This window comes from Neoarius graeffei, chromosome 6, assembly GCF_027579695.1.
Source record: "Neoarius graeffei isolate fNeoGra1 chromosome 6, fNeoGra1.pri, whole genome shotgun sequence".
In the NCBI taxonomy this organism is placed as follows: domain Eukaryota; kingdom Metazoa; phylum Chordata; class Actinopteri; order Siluriformes; family Ariidae; genus Neoarius; species Neoarius graeffei.
The window spans coordinates 25,299,188-25,321,026 of NC_083574.1; the positions used below are offsets into that span (position 1 = coordinate 25,299,188).

The following is a 21,839-nucleotide window of genomic DNA, read 5'->3' on the forward strand; positions in this document are numbered from 1 at the left end:
AAATTCAAAATAGCACTAATACACTACCACACTATTCAAATACACTCATCAAACAAATTCTCTGTCATGCAAAATTTCACTCAACACTTTAGAAGTTGGACAGTTTGTTTCTGAAATGGTAGGGAAGACTAGTTTAATTTCACACTCAAATGTCCAGTATTCTGATTTAAGGTATCTTTACCTTAAAATATGCAACTGGCTGGTCGAACATTTGCTTATCCATGGAAATTCATTCTCCCATGCAACCTGGTATTTGCATTCATGTTTTTGCCATTTGGTATTTGGTTTAGTGGCTATGATGAATGACTGCTTGTAAAAAATGTCAGACAGCCTGGGTGAATCCTACATTACGGAAGTGACTGTCATTCTGTTCGTCGATTGGTTAAAAATCAGTTGACATCAGCAGTGTTTCTCATACGATTCTGATTGGACATAATCGGGAGTATTTTTAACTTGGCGATAGGGATTTCCCAAAACCGGGAGATTATCCAGTTTTTAACAAATACAATCGGGAGGTGGGAGACGGAGGCTAAAATCGGGAGCCTCCCGCTGAAATCAGGAGGGTTGGCAAGTATGGGTCTCTGGCTAAGCAATCCCATTGTAACATAGTAAGTTACAATGCAACGTGTGTTCTAACACCTATCATATCCAGCATTAATATTTTTTTTTGCAATTTGTATTATAATAGCACTTCTGTGGGATCAGACCAGACATGCCACTGTAAGGAGATAATCACTGTTATTCATTTCCCCTTTCACTGGTTTTAATGTTATTGCTGATCAGGGAGGGAGAAAAAAAATCTGCCAGGTTTATGAAAGAGAGATGTGGTACTGGGGTGAGTCTAAATGTTGAAAAAATTCAAGAGTTTATTATGGTAGGCTCTAAACTGAGAAACTTTATCAAGATTATGAATACATTAAAATATATTTCAAATACTGAGCTTGGCCATGCAGGTAAACTGTCAACATGACATGATTCACTCTGGGACTTTTGGTTAATTAAACTTAGATGAATAATACATTGCTACTTGCTAATAATGCATGCACTGCCTGATTGATAGATGTTGCATAAACCAAATATGTACTTACAATATGTGCACACATAGGGCTGAAGGCATACGTTCCACACACATACAGATGAGTGGTGTTTACACGCAGTAAAATCTTAATATAATTGAAACAGTCGGTCTGGTGGATCAATAGCATGAAATAGGATGAGAGAGAGAGAGAGAGAGAGAGAGAGAGATCATAATCAGTGTTTCAGATCCCATGTTAAAGCACACCAAGGCAAAAGATTAATCTTTGCACTTAATTAATCTTAAAAGATTAATTTTAGCACTTATGACAGTATAGTAAATAAAATGACTTTAAAATTTTATATACTCATGTTTGTAATTTGAATGAATTTATTCATATACATGTACTTATAAGACACAGACAATGGGCAAAATTGATATCCTTGAATAAATTTCAGGATGTTTAAGTGACTTACGTGTAGATTTTTGCCTTTAAAGCTACACTCTTGTCGTTTTCTTTCAGGTGTGGTCCATGTGAACTGCAAAAAATATTCAAGTAGTCATACAAAATTATTGAATGAATACAACACTGAAAATATAAGTTTTTATGTTCCATTAATTATTTCAATCATTTACATTACATAGATTTATTTATGAATGCCTTAAAATCGTGGGACCTGCTCACTGGTCAAGACTTTATACTCTCATCAATATTTAGTCATATATAAAACCTGGAAATTTACAGGGTTAATTACCAAGGCCAGCAACATAACTTTGGGAAGCAAAAGATTCAAATATTCACCCATGAGAAAAGCTTGTGTTTAAACATACCAAAGCATTGGACATTCACAAACAGTGCTTTCAGAAAAGCAAATATCCAAACAATATCTGGGAGAGTTACAAGGAACATGACCAATTATACTCTTCACAAAACCCTACAAATTGATCATGGCACCAACATTATTTAAATATGCTGCTTAAGGGATGAAATACTAAACATACAACATATTAAATTAATTTTTTGTATCGTGCTTTTAACAACAAATGTTGGAACAAAGAAGTTTTATAGAAATTTAGATGTAGATTTAAATCCTTAATAAGCAAGCCAGAGACAGTGACAAAGAAAAACCTTCTGAGAGTAAACCTTTGAGGAAACAGACTCAAATGGGAAAGTACACTCTTCTGAGTGACACCAGATAGTGAGATTATACATTTAAGTCAAGCCAATTTATTTGTAGACTGCTTTTAACAATAGACATTGTCACAAAGCAGCTTTACAGAAAAATAAAGACTTTAAACATATTAACTAACAATTTTATTCCTAATTAACAGGCCTGAGGCAATGGTGGCAAGGAAAAACTCCCTCAGACGACACGATGAAGAAAGTTTGAGAGGAACCAGACCCAAAAGGGAACCCATCCTCTCTTGGGTGATAACAGGCAGCATGATTATAAATAATATGTGTCTATAACTGTGTCCTATATAGTCATAAAGTACAATTGTGTCACCAGGAAATTCATTATAGTTTTAACATGAAGTATATTTTCTTGAAGATATCAGCTGTTCATTGATAGAGACTTGAGTGCAAGTCTGTTCATGACAACTGCAGTTGAACGTTATCATTGTAATTGTAGTCCTAAGCCATCACAGCAAAACTGTAAGTGTCCAGTGCCATATCCTAAGTGCATGCCTCTCTTCACATTGTCCTCTAACACTTCTAGCATGTCCTGCCCTATTCTTGTCCAGAAGGCCTTGTAGACTTCTGCAGGGAGACCATCAATGCCCAGTGCCCGGCCATTCTCTTTACCTTGGAGAGTTTCATGGAGCTCCCCCAGTGCCAGCTCTTTGCTCATTTCCTCTGTCATCTGCACTGAGAGCTTCAGCAGGTCATTAAGGAAGCTCTCCTCCACCACCTGTGCCCCGACCACTAGCGAGTAGAAAGCTGAGTAGAAGTAAAAAGCTGAGTAGAAGCTGACTGTCTGCTTGCAAATTTCAGTGGGCTCTGATATGAGATTCCCTGATTCTGTTCACATTCTGTTTTATTAAGCTGGTGTCTCTCATCTGGCTGTGCTGAAACATACAACTGTGAGGCATCAGCATAACAGTGGAAGCTAATACCATGTTTATGAATAATATTACCCAGAGGTAGCATATATCAAGCAAAAAACAAAACATTGGGCCTAAGACAGAATGTTGTGGAACACTAAACTTTACTTTAGTAAGCATAGAAAAGTCACTGTTTACAATAAAGCAATAATGATCAGTTAAATAAGACCTGAGCCAGGAGAGGGCTGTTCCCTTTATTTGCACAACATTTTCAAGTCTCTCAAGGAGAATGGTATGATCAATGGTGTCAAAGGCTGGACAATAGGCAATACAAGCAAGGAGACACAGCCCTGATAAGAGGCTAGTAGTAAGTAATTTACTACTTTAACCAGTGCTGTTTGTGCTATGATGAGGTCAAAATCCTGACTAATACATTTCATGGATGCTGTTCTGATGTAGATACTGCTTTGCTGCAGTTTTTTCTAAGATCTTGGAGATAAAGGGGAGGTTTGATATTGGCCTATAGTTGGACAGCTGATGGGGTCAAGGACAGGGCTTTGAATGAGGGGTTTGATAATGCTATTCTAAAGGGTTTAGGTACATAACCAGTGCCAAGGGAGAATCGATTATTTTTAGAAGAGGTTTGATCTGTTTGAAGAGTTGTGCAAGTCATGGATCGAGTACACAAGTTGAAGATTTTAATGAGGAAGTTAGTGAAATTAGTTCAATTTCTCTAAGGGGAGTAAACTATTCTAATTGATGATGTGATACAGTTATAGTGATAACTAAAGGATGACAAATTGTCTGCCCTTAAATTAATAGTTTGAATTTTTTGTCCGATATTTTCAATTTTGCCATTGAAAAATATCATGAAGTCATTGCTACTTCATACTGCAGGTGTGCATGTGTCTAAGGTGGTCTTTTTCCAAGGTAATTTTGCTCCAGTATTAAATAAGAATCTAGGATTATTTTTGCTATCTTCTATAAGGGTGGAGAGATATGTTGATCTCGCAGCAATAGAGCAACTTCAACTTTCTATACAACCTTTCTTACAACCTCACCTAGTCCCTCAACACCAGCACCATAGTCAAGAAAGTCCAGCAGTGTCTCTGCTTCCTATGGAGGCTGAGGAAAATCCATCTCTCATCACCCATCCTCACAATATTCTACAGAGGGACTATTGAGAGCATTCTAAGCAGCTGCATCACAGTCTGGTTTGGGAATTGCACTGTCTCAGCTCGCAAGACCCTACAGTGGATAGTGAGGACAGCTGAGATCATCGGAGTCTCTCTTCCCTCCATCACAGACATTTACACCACACGCTGCATCCAGCAAGCCACCAGTATTGTGGCCAACCCCACACACTCCTCCTACAATCTCTTCACCCTCCTGCCATCTGGAAAAAGGTGCCAAGGCATTTGGGCCTTCACAACCAGACTCTGTAACAGTTTCTTCCCACATGCCATCAGACGTCTCAACTCTGAGGGACTGGACTGATTCTCACAGACTGTTGAACACACCACTCACACTGCAGTCTTTGCACAGTGGGCAATAATGCACTATTGCTTACAATGTTTACAACATCTCTCACACACACAACCAACTGTATATGTTTGAAATGACAAAAAAAAAAAAACCTTGACCTGTACTTCAAGAGCCTCTCCTTCCATGCTAATTGGAATACTAAAAATTTTGTTTGGTGCCATTTATGTTCTAATTTTTGAGTGGTCTATTTTAAGGTGCATGTGTAATTGTTATAGCAGGGTGCTGGTATTTTATCTATAATTGTTTTTCTTTTAGATAATGTAGCTCTACTTAAAGTATAGTGGAACACTGACTAAGTATTAAGTTGCCTGATCACGTTCTGTGGGGTCTGGTGGTGATCCAGTCAAAGTGGATAATTCTAGGAGACTTTATATAACTTTGTGCAGTCATTGATGTGATTGGACAACTGACGCAGTAGTGTGGCATATTATTGCTATGACATATTTTGAATGATCTGAGGTCGCTTCAGACTATGGAAGTGTGACTATGTTTTCTATATTTAATCTGAATGTTAGTATTAGATCAAAAGTCTGACCATTATGAGTAGGTCCTATGATGTTCTGATGAATCCTGACTGAAACTAGAATGGAAATGAATGCTATTTTCAGAGGGTCTTCCGAGTTATCAAAGTGAAAGTTAAAAAGTGTTCAACAATTAAGGCTTTATCTAAGGACACAACCAGGTTCAAGATGAAAACTGCAAATATAGAAAGACATTCAGAATATGGCCCTGGGGGTCTGTAAATAATAATGAATGAATCGACTGGGAAGACTCATTTTTTGTGGCTATATATGTCTGTATAAAAAAAAAACTTCAAACACATTGAATTTATGACCAGATTTTTGCGTGACGCAAATTGTCACACAAAAATTGCAGTCTTTCAATATGTAGAAGCAACGACTTCATAAATTTGTATCATAAATAATTGCAATGCCTCTTCTTCTGCCAGTTAGACAAGGCTGGTGTTCATCACTATATCCAGGAGGACTAGCTTCATTTAATGCTCCATACTCATTTGGTTTAATCCACATTTCTCTTAAACACAGTAGATTAAACTCCTGATCAGTAATAAGTTCATTAACAATTAGCACTTTAGCAGACACTCTTATCCAGAGTGATGTTCAATGAGTGCAAAAGTCAGGTACACAAAGTACTGAATTTCCAGACAAGCAAGTTCTAGTGCCAACTGAACAAGTGACAAGAAGATCTCATCTCATCTCATTATCTCTAGCCGCTTTATCCTTCTACAGGGTCGCAGGCAAGCTGGAGCCTATCCCAGCTGACTACGGGCGAAAGGCGGGGTACACCCTGGACAAGTCGCCAGGTCATCACAGGGCTGACACATAGACACAGACAACCATTCACACTCACATTCACACCTACGGTCAATTTAGAGTCACCAGTTAACCTAACCTGCATGTCTTTGGACTGTGGGGGAAACTGGAGCACCCGGAGGAAACCCACGCGGACACGGGGAGAACATGCAAACTCCGCACAGAAAGGCCCTCGCCGGCCATGGGGCTTGAACCCAGGACCTTCTTGCTGTGAGGCGACAGTGCTCACACGGTGTAGTGCACCACTGTGCCGCCCCACAAGAAGATCTAATATTTAATAATCCAACTTTAAGATCAAAGGTGCTGGCAGTGGTTGTACATTCAGTATGATCTAATTTAATGTTAATTAGATGACTAGAACAAACCGTAAACCCAGTGAAAAGGTTACTATTTTCCATCAGTTATTTAAGAAAGTGAAAATGTAATACATTCTAGACTCCTTACATGTAAACTAAAGTGTTTCAAGCATTTTTCTATTTTAATTTTGATAATTATGTCCTAGAGTGCAAAAATTAAAAAAAATCTCAAAATAGGAGAATATTTCATTGTGAGTTTGAGTAAAACAGTATAAATACTGTGTATATCTCAGTCTAGTTCAGTATACGTAACCACAATAATGGGGAAGACTTCTGACAGTTGTCCAGAAGATGATCATTGACACCCTCCACAAGGAGAGTAAGCCACAGAAGGTCATTGCTGAAAAGGCTGGCTGGAAAAGGTGTACAAGCAACAGGGATGACCACAGCCTTGAGAGGATTGTCAAGAAAAATCGATTCAAGAACTTGGGAGAGGTGCACAAGGAGTGGACTGAGGTTGATATCAGTGCATCAAGAGCCATTACACACAGACATCTTCAAGAAAGGGGCAACAACTATCACATTTCTAATATCAAGCCATTCCTGAACCAGAGACAACATCAGAAGTGTCTCACCTGGGCTAAGGAGAGAAAGAACTAGACTGTTGCTCAGTAGTCCAAAGTCCTCTTTTCAGATAAAAGTACAATTTGAATTTCATTTGAAAATGAAGGTCCGAGAGTCTGGAAGAAGAGCAGAGAGGGACAGATTCTAAGGTGTTTGAAGCCCAGTGTGAACTTTCCAAAGTCTGTGATGATTTGGGTGCCATGTCATCTGCTGGTGCTGGTCCACTATGTTTTATCAAGTCCACAGTCAATGCAGCCATCTACCAGGAGATTTTGGAACACTGCATGCTTCCATCTAATGACAAGCTTGATGAAGACTCACAAACTGCTGGGTGAGTATGGGTGCTGACGTGAACCTTTGTTTGAGCTCAGAGGATGCCTTCTCGGCCCCTTCCCCCCAGCTGAAAGGGACCTTGGTGGAAGTTAGAGCCATGACGGGCCCAGCCACCATACTAAAGTTCCTGATGAATCACCTGTAGGAATTCACAAACCCAAGAAACCGCTGGAGTTCTCGCCGAGAGGATGGGGTGGGCCAGTCAGCAACTGACTTGAGTTTCAGGGGGTCCATCTGAATCTGTGCAGGGGAGATAATGAAACCCAGAAAGGAGACAGAGCTTCTATGGAACTCGTATTTCTTGGCCTTAACAAAGAGTTTATTTTCTAGGAGTCGTTGAAGGACCTGCCTGATGTGGATACGGTGTTCCATCAAGGGAGCGGGAAAATATCAATATATCGTCCAGATAAGCAAAAATAAAAAGGTTAACGTAGTTCCTCAGGACATCATTAACAAGGGCCTGGAAAACCACGGGAGCATTAGTCAGGGCGAACGGGACCACAGGATATTCGTAGTGGCCTGTGGGGGTGTTGAACGCCATCTTCCATTTGTCCCCTTCCCTGATCCTCACGAGGTGGTAAGCATTGCACAGGTCTAGCTTGGTGAAAATCTGGGCTCCCTGGAGTAACTTGAACGCTGTGGTCATGAGAGGTAGGGGGTAACGGTTTTTGATGGTGATGTCATTTAGCCCCTGGTAATCAATGCAAGGGCACAAGGATTTGTCCTTCTCCACAAAAAAGAATCCTGCCCCTGCAGGAGAAGAGGAGGGATGAATAATTCCAGCTGCTAAGGACTTGATGTATTTATCCATGGCTTACCTTTCAGAAGGAGAGAGAGTAAATTCATCCTTTAGGGTGGCACGGTGGTGTAGTGGTTAGCACGGTCGCCTCACAGCAAGAAAGTTCTGGGTTCGAACCCAGCGGCTGGCGAGGGCCTTTCTAGCTGGGCTGAGGTGCCCTTGAGTGAGGCACCTAACTCCCAACTGCTCCCCGGGCGCTGTTAGCGTGGCTGCCCATTGCTCTGGGTATGTGTGTGTGCTTATTGCTCATATGTGTGTGTTCACTGCTTCAGATGGGTTAAATGCAAAGAGGAAATTTCACAAGTATGTGATGAATAAAGTTGTGCTTTCTTTCTTTTTAGGTGGTGCAGTCCCAGGGAGAAGGTCAATTCCACAGTCAAAGGGCCTATGGGGAGGAAGGGAAACAGCTTGAGACTTGCTGAACACAGGTTTTAAGTCATTATACTTGGGAGGCATGTTAGAGAGGTCAGGATATTCACTAATGGTGGGTTGGAGCAGCTCGGCCTGAGGGAGGGAAGATCTCAGGGATGACATTAAACAGAATTGACTCCATCCTAAAATGGTGTTGTTAGTCCAGTTGACATGGGGGTTATGTAGAGTTAGCCAGGGCAGACCAAGAACTATGGCCACATGGGGGTTGCTCATGACGAAAAACTGGATGGATTCAGAGTGGTTGCCCGAAATTCTTAAGGTGACCAGGGCTGTTTTATGGGTGATAGTGGTCAGACCAGTACCGTTATGTGTCAGGACAGTGAGGGCCGGGTTCAGAGCCAGTAGTGGAATCCCCAGGCACTTGGCGGTGGTTGAGCAGATCAGGTTTCTGTCAGCCCCTGAATCAATGAATGCCTGGAGATCATGGGGCTGATTGCCATGGATAATGACCACTGGGAGTAGAGGTCGATTGGTAGGGGGCTGATTCTGGACATTGCCCACCAGGGCCCCTAAACTCACTGGTGGGCTCTTCCTTTTAAAGAGCAAGATTGGCAGTAATGCCCCAGCTGTCCGCAATAAAAACATGCCCTCATATCCCGTCAGCGCTGTCATTCCTCAGGGCAGAGATATAATAGGGGTCAGGCAAAATCAGTGGTCAGAGAACAGGCCAAGAGGTCAAAACACAGAAGAGCAGGCAGGCACAGTCAGGGACAAAAACAGGACAGAAAAATCTTCACAAAAACTGAAGAAAACAGGGACAAGGGAAACCCAAGCAGAGGAGGCAAAAAACACAATCCAAAGGAACAGGCAGGTAGAACAGGGGCAAAAACTAGACAGAAAACTAGGCAAAAAACACAGAACAATACAGGTAGGGGGAATGGAGAAGTCACAATACCAAAGGGCTATAGCAAGGCGAGGAAAGTCACCAAGAGACAGTTTGGCAACTGGAGTAGCTCCAAACAGCTCTTAAGTAGGCACTGGCTGATGGGAGAGGAGTGGTAGCAGGTGTGGGAGTGCTGCTTCAGGGAAGATGGCCTCCAGAAGGGCAGGACTGAATTCCTGTCCTGGATCCGGCCTGGAAGTCCCACAAACTCAGGCATGGATATACTGGACCGGACTGTGACAAGATGCTGATTTCCTATTCCAGCAGGACTTAGTACTTGCCCACAGTGCCAAAACTACAACCAAATGGTTTACTGACCATGAAATTGCTGTGCTTGATTGGCCAGCCAACTTGCCTGATCTGAACCCCAGAGAGAATTTATGGGGTATTGTCAAAAGGAAGATGAAACACTTGAAACAAAAATACAGTTGAGCTAAAGGCCATTGTCAAAGCAACCTGGGCTTCAATAACACCTCAGCAGTGCCACAGGCTGATCACCACCATGTCACACTGCATTGATGCAGTAATTCATGGTAAAGGAACCCCAAACAAGTATTGAGTGGATAAATGAAAATATTTTTCAGAAGTTGGACATTTCTGGATTGTAAATCGTTTTTTGATTGATCTGAGGAAATATTCTAATAATTTAAAATACTGGATTTCTGATTTACATTACAGGCATTTTCATGAGCTAAAAGCCATAATCATCAAAATTAAAACGAAAAAAGCTTGAAATATTTCACTTTATGTGTCATGAATCATTAATGTACAACATACGAAAGTTAACATTTTTGAATTAAATGATGAAAAAAATGAACATTCTCACAATATTCTAGTTTGGGATGCACTAGTGTGTGTGTGGATATATATATATATATATATATATAGAGAGAGAGAGAGAGAGAGAGGGCGGCACGGTGGTGTAGTGGTTAGCGCTGTCGCCTCACAGCAAGAAGGTCCTGGGTTCGAGCCCCGGGGCTGGCGAGGGCCTTTCTGTGTGGAGTTTGCATGTTCTCCCCGTGTCCGCGTGGGTTTCCTCCGGGTGCTCCGGTTTCCCCCACAGTCCAAAGACATGCAGGTTAGGTTAACTGGTGACTCTGAATTGACCGTAGGTGTGAATGTGAGTGTGAATGGTTGTGTGTCTATGTGTCAGCCCTGTGATGACCTGGCGACTTGTCCAGGGTGTACCCCGCCTTTCGCCCGTAGTCAGCTGGGATAGGCTCCAGCTTGCCTGCGACCCTGTAGAAGGATAAAGCGGCTAGAGATAATGAGATGAGATATATATATATATATATATATATATATATGGGCGGCACGGTGGTGTAGTGGTTAGCACTGTCGCCTCACAGCAAGAAGATCCGGGTTTGAGCCCCGTGGCCGACGAGGGCCTTTCTGTGCGAAGTTTGCATGTTCTCCCTGTGTCCGCATGGGTTTCCTCCGGGCACTCCGGTTTCCCCCACAGTCCAAAGACATACAGGTTAGGCTAATTGGTGGCTCTAAATTGACCGTAGGTGTGAATGGTTGTCTGTGTCTATGTGTCAGCCCTGTGATGACCTGGCGACTTGTCCAGGGTGTACCCTGCCTTTCGCCCGTAGTCAGCTGGGATAGGCTCCAGCTTGTCTGCGACCCTGTAGAACAGGATAAAGCAGCTAGAGATAATGAGATGAGATATAGATATATATATGTGGGTGCTATTGGTCTTACATGATTAGTCTCATTAAATCAGTCTCATTAAATCAGTCTCATTAATAATACCATTAATTTTGGTGTTTAATAATAAATTACCAAACAGCTAGATTATGGTATATTCCAAATTATTATGATCACTACCAATGCAGTAATAATGTATCACTTACATAAACGCTACAGCCAATGGCACTCATATACACCTTGGAATTCTTTGAGACTGGATGACTTCAAAAATATATAGAAGCAACAAACAGACGCACCATTTAACAGAATAATTGAATTTATTATAACAACGATAAAAATGAGTAATAGCAGTTGAATACATTCAAATGGTCATCCGTGATATATCTGTATATAAGCATAAATGGTGAGGTGTGTGTGTGTGTGTGTGTGTGTGAGAGGAGAGAGAGAGAGAGAGAGGGAGGGGTGCGTGGCAGAGATTTTCTCCTTACTACTACGCGAGCCACTGAGCTCTTAGGGTGTGTCCCATGCGCGACTATGCAGTATGGGAAGGAGGAGATAGAGTTTGAATGTGAGCGCGGGAGAATGCGCTATAAAGTTTGGAATGAATCAGGGCTTGGAATGTTATCTAAGGTGTGTCTATGTGTGTGTGTGTGTATCGCCTCGTGGCCTAAGGACAAAAGGCGGGGTCACCACGTGGCTTGAAACAAAGGGATTAGCCCAGATTGCTAATGAGAGAAAGGAATTAGCCGTGGTAGCTAATTCCACTAGCTTATAACATTACTAAATTCACTGAAATCTTGATGAGGTCAAAATATGTGTAATAATGAAATGAAAGGTGTTAGAAAGGATAGGAAAAGGGCATGCAACACTTATCTTTTAAACAACTGAGATAGCAAAAATAGAACAACAATGCTCAACTTAACACTCTGAGTGTCTACAGTGTGCACAATTAAACCGTTCCTGAGTTTAAATTCACACTACTTCATAAAGCTAATTCCTAAGACTAATTTGCCCAAAATGCCAGTCTTACTTCCAGTATTTTGCCTCTGTGTAGGATGCAGGGATGTCCTGAAGAGGCTGGGGTTCACAGAAACTCGTGGGTCATTTTCCGTGAAAAGCGCAGAGAATTTCTTGGTCCGAACTTCGTCGTTCGTGAGGGAAAGTCTCTGATCAAACAATGTGCACAGCGATTAAGTCAGAAGGAATCCGGTCGCTTCCAACTTTTAATTAACTGCTTTGGGCTGCAGTCGTAACATTACTTATAATGAACAAATAAAAAAACGGTTGTAACTCAAAATGAGTGAAACGGCGCACTTAAGTAGTATTTTTACCGTGGCCAGTGGTAAACACGAAAGCGCGCCGAGTTTCTTTTTCTTGCAAGTCAGATGTCTTTGTCTCGGATGTTCTGATGAGCAGGATATCTCTATGTCTGTACACGCAGAGTCCACAGCGCCAAAGAGACCGAACTGGAAGTTTCCGGGTCACTTATAGAGTCATGGAGGAAGTGACGTAGGTGACCCCGCCCAGCCGTGACGTAGGTCATCGCGGAAGTTGGTTGATGGGATTTGTAGTTCTAGACAGTAGGTGGCTGTACCTACCGGTACATATAAGTTTACATACAGTGAGTTGAATGTCATGGCAATATTTGGGCTTTCAAAAATTTCTTTGAACTGTTCTTTTTCTGTGGCAGAATGTATAACATACTGTACATCTTTAATAAAAAAATTATTTGGGTTTTCTGAATGCAACACAGGGTCAAAATTATACATACAGGGTCAAAAATATATGGTACATAGAGCACACCTAATATTTGGGTAAAATTTCACAAGATTCACCTTGACCAAACATTTTTGTTTACTATAAACAAGCTCCTGGCAGAATTCTGGTTGGATATTTCTTGACTCTTCATGGTAGAATTGGTAGAGTTCAATTAATTTTTTTTTTTTTGGCATGGACTCGACTTATAAGCATGGTCCATAAATTTTCAATAGGGTTGAAGTCAGGGCTTGTTTTAAGCTTAATATTAGCCTGCTTTATCCTCCACAACAAACTCTGATGCATGTTTTGGTTCATTGTCCTGTTGCAACTCCCAAGTCATGTTCAAGTTTATGCTGAAGAATTCTTGGATGGTTTATGCTGAAGAATTCTGAGGTAGTCCTCCTTCTTCATTATTCCATCCACGTTGTGCAATGAACCAGTTCCACTGGCAGCAAAACAGCCCCAGAGCATGATGCTGCTACCACCACCACCAGCTGGTGGTCATTGTGGCCAAACAACTCAATCTTTGCCTCATGTCACCATACAGCTTTCCTCCAGAAGGCTTTTTCTTTGTCTCTGTGGTCAGCTTCAAACCTTAGTTAAGCTTGAAGGTGTCAATTTTGGAGCAGGGGGTTATTTCTTGGGTAACAGCCTCTTAGTCCAGAGTGATCTGAACTGTAGACAGTGATCCATCAGCTTCCAGTTCGAGGCAGGGCTGTGCCATGGTGGTTGCCCGGTTGTTCCTGACCATCCAAACCAATTTCCTTTCAGCTGAGGGTGACAGTTTGGGTTTTCTTGAAGCAAAGTGGCTTGGCAAAGTGACTACACCTCACAATAACTTGGATACAATTGTTTGAACTGATCTTGGAATCTGCAGTTGTTTAGAAATGGCTCCAAGAGACATTCCAGAGTTGGGTATATCTGCAATCCTCTTTCTCAGATCTGCACTGAGCTCCTTGGACTTTCCCATTTTACTGTGTGTTGGTCAATCCAATGAGTGCTGTAAACAAACTATTTTTATGAAGGCACAGAGAAGCTGCCAGCTGTAGTCAATCATGATCACTAACAGAAAGTGAAGAGACCATGGCCTTGGCAAGATAAGAGACATTTTGGAAGCTTCAGCACCACTGAATTAATAATCTAAGTGAGTGTATGTAAATGTTTGATTATGTATGTATAATTTTGACCCTGTGTTGATTTCAGAGAATCCAAAGAAAAATAAAAATTGTGCAGCAAATTACTAGTGTTTTTTTATTAAAAATGTATGCTGTACAATCATTCTGCCACAGAAAAAGAACAGTTCAAAGAAATTACTGAAAGCCCAAATATTGCCATGCTATTCATATCCAAGATGACATTCATGTCATGTCATATCGCATTCTGATTTTACATCAGTAAAATCAGAATGCGATAATTTGCAAATCATGGAAACCCTATATTGCATTGAAAATAGTACAAAGACAACATATTAAATGTTGAAACTGAGAAATGTTATTGTTTTTTGAAAAATATATGCTCATTTTGAATTTGACGTCAGCAACACGTTTCAGAAAACTTGGGACAGGGACAACAAAAGACTGAAAAAGTTGTGTAATGCTTAAAAAAAGTAATTTGGTTAATTGGCAGCAGGTCAGTAAAATGATTGGGGATAAAAAGAGCATCCCAGAGAGGCGGAGTCTCTCAGAAGTAAAGATGGGGAGGGGTTCACCACTCTGTAAAAGACTGCTTGGGCAAACAGTACAACAATTTAAGAATAATGTTCCTCAGTGTAAAATTGCAAAGAATTTGGGGATCACATCATCTATGGTACATAATATCATTAAAAGATTCAGAGAATCTGGAGAAATCTCTGTATGCAAGAGACAAGGCTGAAAACTGACATTGGATGCCTGTGATCTTCAGGCCCTCAGGCAACACTGCATTAAAAGCAGACATATGTCTGTAGTGGAAATCACTGGATGGGCTCAGGAACACTTCAGAAAACCATCATCTGTGAAAACAGTTAATTTCTGCATCCACAAATACAAGTTAAAACTAGATATAAACAATATCCAGAAACACATCTACCTTCTCTGGGCCCGAGCTCTTTTACGATGGACTGAGGTGAAGTGGAAAATTGTCCCAAGGTCTGACGAATCTAAATCTGAAATTCTTTTTAGAAATCTTGGACATCACGTCCTCCAGGCCAAAAAGGAGAGGGACCATCCGCCTTGTTATCAGTGCACAGTTCAAAAGCCAGCGTCTGTGATGGTATGAGGGTGCATTAATGCATGTGACATTGGGTAGCTTGCACATCTTGGAAGGCACCATGAATGCTGAATGATATATACATGTTTCAGAGCAACATACTGCCATCCAGACAAAATATTTTTCAGGGAAGGCCTTCCTTCTTTCAGCAAGACAATGCCAAACTGCTTTCTGCACATATTAAAACTGTAGTAAGAGTTCGGGTGCTAAACTGGCCTGCCTGCAATCCAGACCTGTCTCTCATTTAAAACTTCTGGCGCATTATGAAGCTCAAAATATGACAAAGGAGACCCTTAGGGGAAGTCATGGCCTAATGGTTAGAGAAACAGCTTTGGGACCAAAAGGTTGCTGGTTCGATTCCCCAGACTAGCAGGATTGACTTAAGTGCCCTTGAGTAAGGCACCTAACCCCCAACTGCTCCGGCAAGAGTGGTGGTGTACCTTGTGTCTGATTAGCCAAAGAAAAACTGATGATGTGATCATCAGTTCGGGCATTGAACCCGACCAACTGAAGGAGACCCACACTGTTGAGCAACTGAAATTGTGTATTGTGCAAAAATGGGACAACATTTCTCTTTCAAAACTACAGTAATTGCTCTCCTCAGTTCCCAAACCTTTACAGAGTGTTGTTAAAAGTAGAGGTGATGCAACACAGTGGTAGACATGCCCCTGTCCCAACTTTTTTGAAACATGTTGCTGACATCAAATTCAAAATGTCCACATATTTTTCAAAAAACAATAAAATTTCTCAGTTTCAACATGTGATCTGGCGGCACGGTGGTGTAGTGGTTAGCGCTGTCGCCTCACAGCAAGAAGGTCCGGGTTTGAGCCCCGTGGCTGGCGAGGGCCTTTCTGTGCGGAGTTTGCATGTTTTCCCCGTGTCCGCATGGGTTTCCTCCGGGTGCTCCGGTTTCCCCCACAGTCCAAAGACATGCAGGTTAGGTTAACTGGTGACTCTAAATTGACCGTAGGTGTGAGTGTGAATGGTTGTCTGTGTCTATGTGTCAGCCCTGTGATGACCTGGCGACTTGTCCAGGGTGTACCCCGCCTTTTGCCCGTAGTCAGCTGGGATAGGCTCCAGCTTGCCTGCGACCCTGTAGAACAGGATAAAGTGGCTAGAGATGATGAGAACATGTGATCTGATGTCTTTGTACTATTTTCAAAGAAATATAGGGTTTCCATGATTTGCAAATTATCACATTTTTGTTTTTATTTACAGTTTATACAGTGTCCCAACTTTTTGGGAATTGGGGTTGTAGATGAGTATGCCATGTCTGTGTCAGCCTACATTAATAAATGCATGGAGGACGTCGGCAACGTAAAGAGCATCACCACCCGGGCCAACCAAAAGCCCTGGATGACTTATGAAGTACACAAAATGCTAAAGACACGGAACTTAGCGTTCAAGTCTGGTGACAAGAAGGCACTGAGAACAGCGAGAGCTAATTTGAACCATGCCATCAGATTAGCAAAGTGTGCTCATAGTCAAAAAATCCAGGACTTTTTCCATGACACCACCACCACCAAGGGATATGTGGAAAGGCATATGGGCTATCACAAACTACAGGATAGCTCCTCCCGAGTGTGATGATGATGCGGACTTCCTAAATAAACTCAATAACTTCTTTGGGAGGTTTGAGGCACTAAATAACACTCCTACAGTGAAAGCTGTTCCCCATCAAGTTGAAAAGGGGGAGGTGCGGAGGACTCTGAGGAGAGTCAACACACGAAAGGTCCCAGGCCCCGATAATATTCCTGGTCGGGTGCTCAGGGAATGTGCAGACCAGCTGGCTCATGTTCTAACAGACATCTTCAACACCTCACTGGATCAAGCCAAAGTCCCATCATGTTTCAAGACTGCCACCATCATCCCAGTGCCAAAAAAACCCCTCATATTACATCACTCAATGACTACCGGCCTATCGCATTCACTCCCATTATGATGAAGTCATTGAGAGGCTGGTAAAGGAGTACATCACCTCCAGGCTTCCTCCTACATTCGACCCCTTCCAGTTTGCCTACCGGCCAAACCACTCCACTGAAGATGCCATCTCCTCCACTCTTCACCTGAGCCTTGCACACCTGAAGGAGAAGAACACTCATGTGTGGATGCTGTTCCCGGACTTCAGTTCAGCGTTCAGTACTATCATTCCACAGCATCTGGTGAACAAATTGGGTCCCCTGGGCTTCAGCACCCCCCATGCAACTGGCTTCTGGACTTCCTCACTGAAAGATCACAGTCAGTGCAGGTCGGACAGAACACCTCCTCATCACCCTCAGCACAGGCTCCCCTCAGGGATGTGTCCTGAGCCCTCTGCTGTTCACTCTGATGACACACAACCGTGTCCTCAGGGCTACCAGCAACCACATTGTGAAGTTTGCAGATGACACAACAGTGGTGGGCCTCATCAGGGACGATAATGACCTGGCCAGGAGGAGGTGGAGCAGCTGGTGGGCTGGTGCAGGGAAAACAACCTGATCCTGAACGTGGACAAAACTAAAGAGATCATTGTTGACTTCAGGAAAAACCAACCCAGCCACGTTCCACTTCTCATCAACAACACGGCCGTGGAGGTGGTCAATAGCACCAAGTTCCTGGGGTGCACATCACAGACAACTTCACCTGGTCTGTGAACACCGCATCACTGGTCAAGAAGGCACAGCAATGTCTGCACTTCCTGCGTAAGATGCCCCCACCCATCCTCACTACATTCTACAGAAGCACCATAGACAGCGTTCTAACCAGCTGCATCTCTGTGTGGAGTGGAGGCTGCAGTGCCTCTGACTGGAAGACTGTGAGGAGAGTGCTGAGGACAGCAGAGAAAATCATTGGGACTTCTCTTCCCTCCATTCAGGACATTGCACCAAGGCGTTGCATGCCTCGAGCTAGAAACATCAGTGACCCCTTACACCCTCACTATAAACTGTTCTCCCCTCTGGCCTCTGGAAAGAGGTTCAGCAGCATTAGGTGCAGGACCGCCAGGTTCTGTAACAGCTTTTTCCCCCAGGTCACCAGACTGCTGAACTCCAAACCCAAACTCTAAACTTCTATTTATAACTTGAATATTCCTAATTCCACAGGTCATTTTATACTATTACACTTTATAATATTTTTGCTACCATATAATTTATTTTAATACACTTCATATTTATTTCTGTGCTGAGCCAAATTGCAATAAAATTTTGCTCGGTGTACACTTGTTGTATACTGAATGACAATAAAGGTTGTCTTAGTCTAAGTATAAGTCTAATAAGAGCTGGTCCAACCAATTCACTTCATAAGTCATATAATTAGTTGACTCAGATCCATCTGTGTGCAATCAAAGTGTCACATGATCTGTCATATGATGTCTGTATAAATCAACCTGTTCTGGAAGGACCCTAACTCTGCAGCACTACTAAGCAAGCAACATGAAAACCAAGGAGCATTCCAAACATGTCAGAGACAAAGTTGTGAAGAAGTATAGATCAGGGTTGGGTTATAAAAAATATCCCAAACTTTGAATAGCCCAGGGAGAATCATTAAATCCATTAGAGCAAAATGGAAAGGATATGGCACCACTACAAACCTGGCAAGAGAAGGCCTCTCACCAAAACTAATAGACTGGGCAAGGAGGGCATTAATCAGAGATGCAACAAAGACACCAAAGATAACATGGAAGGAGCTGCAAAGACCCACAGCAGAAATTGGAGTATCTGTCCATCGGACCACTTTAAGCCATACACTCCACAGAGTGGGGATTTATGGAAGAGTGGCCAGAAAAAAAGTAATTGCTTAAGAAAACACGTTTGGAGTTTGCCCAACAGCATGTGGCAGACTCCCCAAACATGAAAGATTCTCTGGTCAAATTAGACTAAAACTGATCTTTTTGGCCATCATGTAGTGCAAACCCAACACCCTGAGAACACCACTCCTACAGCAAAGCATGGTGGTGACAGTGTCATGCTGTAGGGATATTTTTCATCTGCAGGGACAGGAAAGCTGGTCAGGGCTGAAGGAAAGATGGATGGCACTAAATACAGGGCAATTCTGGAGGAAAACCTGTTTGAGTCAGCCAGAGGTTTGACACTGGGACAAAGGTTCACGTTCCAGCAGGACAATGACCCTAAGATATTGCTTAAGCTACACTGGAGTGGTTTAAAAGGAAACATTTAAATGTCTTGGAATGGCATAATCAAAGCCCAGACCTCAATCCAATTGAGAAGCTGTGGCATAACTTGAAGATGGCTGCATACCAACGCAACCCATCTAACTTGAAGGAGTTGGAGCAGTTTTGCCTTGACGAATGGGCAAAAATCCCAGTGACTAGATGTGCTAAAGCCTGGCGCACACGGGCGACTTCTCATCTCAAGCATATTGCAATTTTTGGACACAAGTTTCCCCTCTCGGGTAGCTGCATGTGCACATTATCTGCGACCAGTGAGTGATTTGGGGAGGGGGATGCAAGTCACATGGAAATCACATGACTACTTCATGGGCAGGGATTGGCTTAGCCTTTGGAGGTGATCACTTCATTACTGTAAAGACACGCACATGTGGCAATATCTTTGCAACAAGTCAGCAACTGCCAATTTTTTGTCGCAGAATATTAAGCATGTTTGATACCTGCGATCTGTCACAAGCAACAAAAAATTACAGTCGCAAATATCCACACACGAAGCAATTTTTCGCTTGAGTCAAAAAGTTGCATGACCAAGCAACAGAAAATTGCCCATGTGTGCCGGGCTTAAGCTAACAGAAACATACCCCAAGAGACTTGCAGCTGTAATTGCAGCAAAAGGTGGCTCTACAAAGTATTAACTTGGGGGGGGGGTGAATAACTATGCACACTCCAGATTTCTGTTTTTTCATCTTAATTCTTGTTTGTGTCACAATAAAACAACAATTTTCACCTTTAAAGATGTAGGCATGTTGTGTAAATCAAATGGTGCTAACCCCCCAAAATCCATTTTAATTCCAGCTTGTAATGCAACAAAGCAGGACAAACACAAAGGGGGATGAATACTTTTGCAAGAGACACTGTATGTTGCTGTCCACAATTAAAGATTCTAATAAAGGATTCGGGGGGAATCCCTTCACCTGTTGGTGAAGTAGCTTCATCTCACACTGAGAAAAATGAGAAATATCCAAACTTTAATTGAAATAAATTTTTCAGTGAAAAACAAACCCCTCATTAAGAAATAATTTTCAATAAAAACATGTGGGGGTGGCACGGTGGTGTAGTGGTTAGCACTGTTGCCTCCATCCAAGACCATACCTGTCCAGAGTCAGGAAACGGGCAGGTAACATATCTGCAGACCCATCACACCCTGGTCACAAATTGTTTAAACTTCTCCCCTCTGGGAGACGCTACAGATCACTGCATGCAAAAAAACAACCAGACACAAGAACAGTTTTTTCCCTCAGGCTGTCTCTGTGATGAACAGCTAAAACCGGACTCAAATATCAGTAACATCAGCTGTGAAATATCTGCACACTCATACCATCATTCTGTGCACACTGTATATTTATATTTACTAAGTCATCCTTGCACTATGCACCATTTTGCACCAAAAGATTCTACATGTACATAGCTTTTTGTTTTGTTTTTTGTCTACGCTTTTTTTTATCTGTTTGTACTAAGAGACCTAAGTGAAACCGGAGTCAAATTCCTCGTGTGTGTTCACATACTGTACCTGGCAATAAAAGTGATTCTGATTCTGAAGAAGGTTCTAGGTTTGAGCCCAGTGGCCGATGGGGGCCTTTCTGTATGGATTTTGCATGTTCTCCCTGTGTCTGCATGGGTTTCCTCCGGGTGTTCCGGTTTTCCCCACAGTCCAAAGACATACAGGTTAGGCTGATTGGTGGCTCTAAATTGACCGCAGATGTGAGTGTGAATGGTTGTGTGTCTCTATGTGTCAGCCCTGGCGACTTGTCCAGAGTGTACCCCAACTCTCGCCCATAGTCAGCTGGGATAGGCTCCAGCTTGCCCACAAACCTGCACAGGATAAGCGGTTATGGATAATGGATGGATCCACATTCATCAACATGTGTGCCACAATTATTGGCACCCATGCATTTAATACTTTGCACAACCTCCCTTCGCCAATAAAACAGCACTGAGTCTTCTCCTGTAACATTTTATAAGGTTGGAGAAAACAGCAGGGCAACTGAGACCATTCCTCTTCAAAGAACCCCTTCAGATCATGTACAGTAGGATCCTAGGCCCTCTCTTGTGCACTCTCCTCTTCAGCTCACTTCACAGGATTTCAATGGGGTTCAGATCAGGGGACTGAAATGACGATGGTAGAAGTTTGATTCTGTGGACATCAAACCAAATTTGTGTTGATTTTGACATATACTTCAAATTATTGTTCAGCAGGATCATGATGATGATCGATGACCCAGTTTTTGTTTATTGGTAGAGGCAGCCAGATTTTGAGTTAAAATGTCCTGGATTTCATGGGGTCGATGATGCCATGTACCCAAACAAGATTTCCAGGGCCTTTGGAGGAAAAACAGCCCCAAAACGTCCCACCATGTAATCAAGTAGCTGCCACAGCTGTCTTGACCAACCCAGGCTATGTGCTGTCTCGCCTGGCCATGATGACTGTTAGTCATCAAGGTTTTTATTTTTTCTATTTAGTTGTACTTGGGGGTGGCATGGTGGTGTAGTGGTTAGCACTGTCACCTCACAACAAGAAGGTTCTGGGTTTGAGTCCAGTGGCCGACAGGGGCCTTACTGTGTGGAGTTTGCATGTTCTCACTAGGGATGATGACCGGTTGACCGAATCAACGTCAACCGGTTAATTTTTTTTTGGTTGTCGGTGAAAAAAAAAAAAAATCAATCGTTTGGAAGCTGCCGATTTTGGAGCGGAGAACCTGGAATTCTGTG

General features: G+C 42.4%; 1 protein-coding gene across 9 annotated transcripts in view; it reads right to left on the bottom strand.

Moving 5' to 3' along the window:
• sema4ba (sema domain, immunoglobulin domain (Ig), transmembrane domain (TM) and short cytoplasmic domain, (semaphorin) 4Ba) overlaps positions 1–21,839 on the bottom strand; it is a 520,834-nt gene that overhangs the window by 222,782 nt on the left and 276,213 nt on the right. For 7 of the 9 annotated variants that reach the window (XM_060923501.1, XM_060923496.1, XM_060923492.1 and 4 more), the window contains 2 exons: positions 1,492–1,554; positions 1,089–1,187 (listed from right to left, as the gene is read on the bottom strand). The exons of 1 other annotated variant lie outside the window; for it this stretch is intronic. In XM_060923501.1, coding sequence (XP_060779484.1) covers positions 1,089–1,187; positions 1,492–1,554 — 162 coding nt within the window. The remainder of the gene's footprint in view (positions 1–1,088; positions 1,188–1,491; positions 1,555–21,839) is intronic. One more of the 9 variants, XM_060923497.1, reaches the window with a different exon arrangement.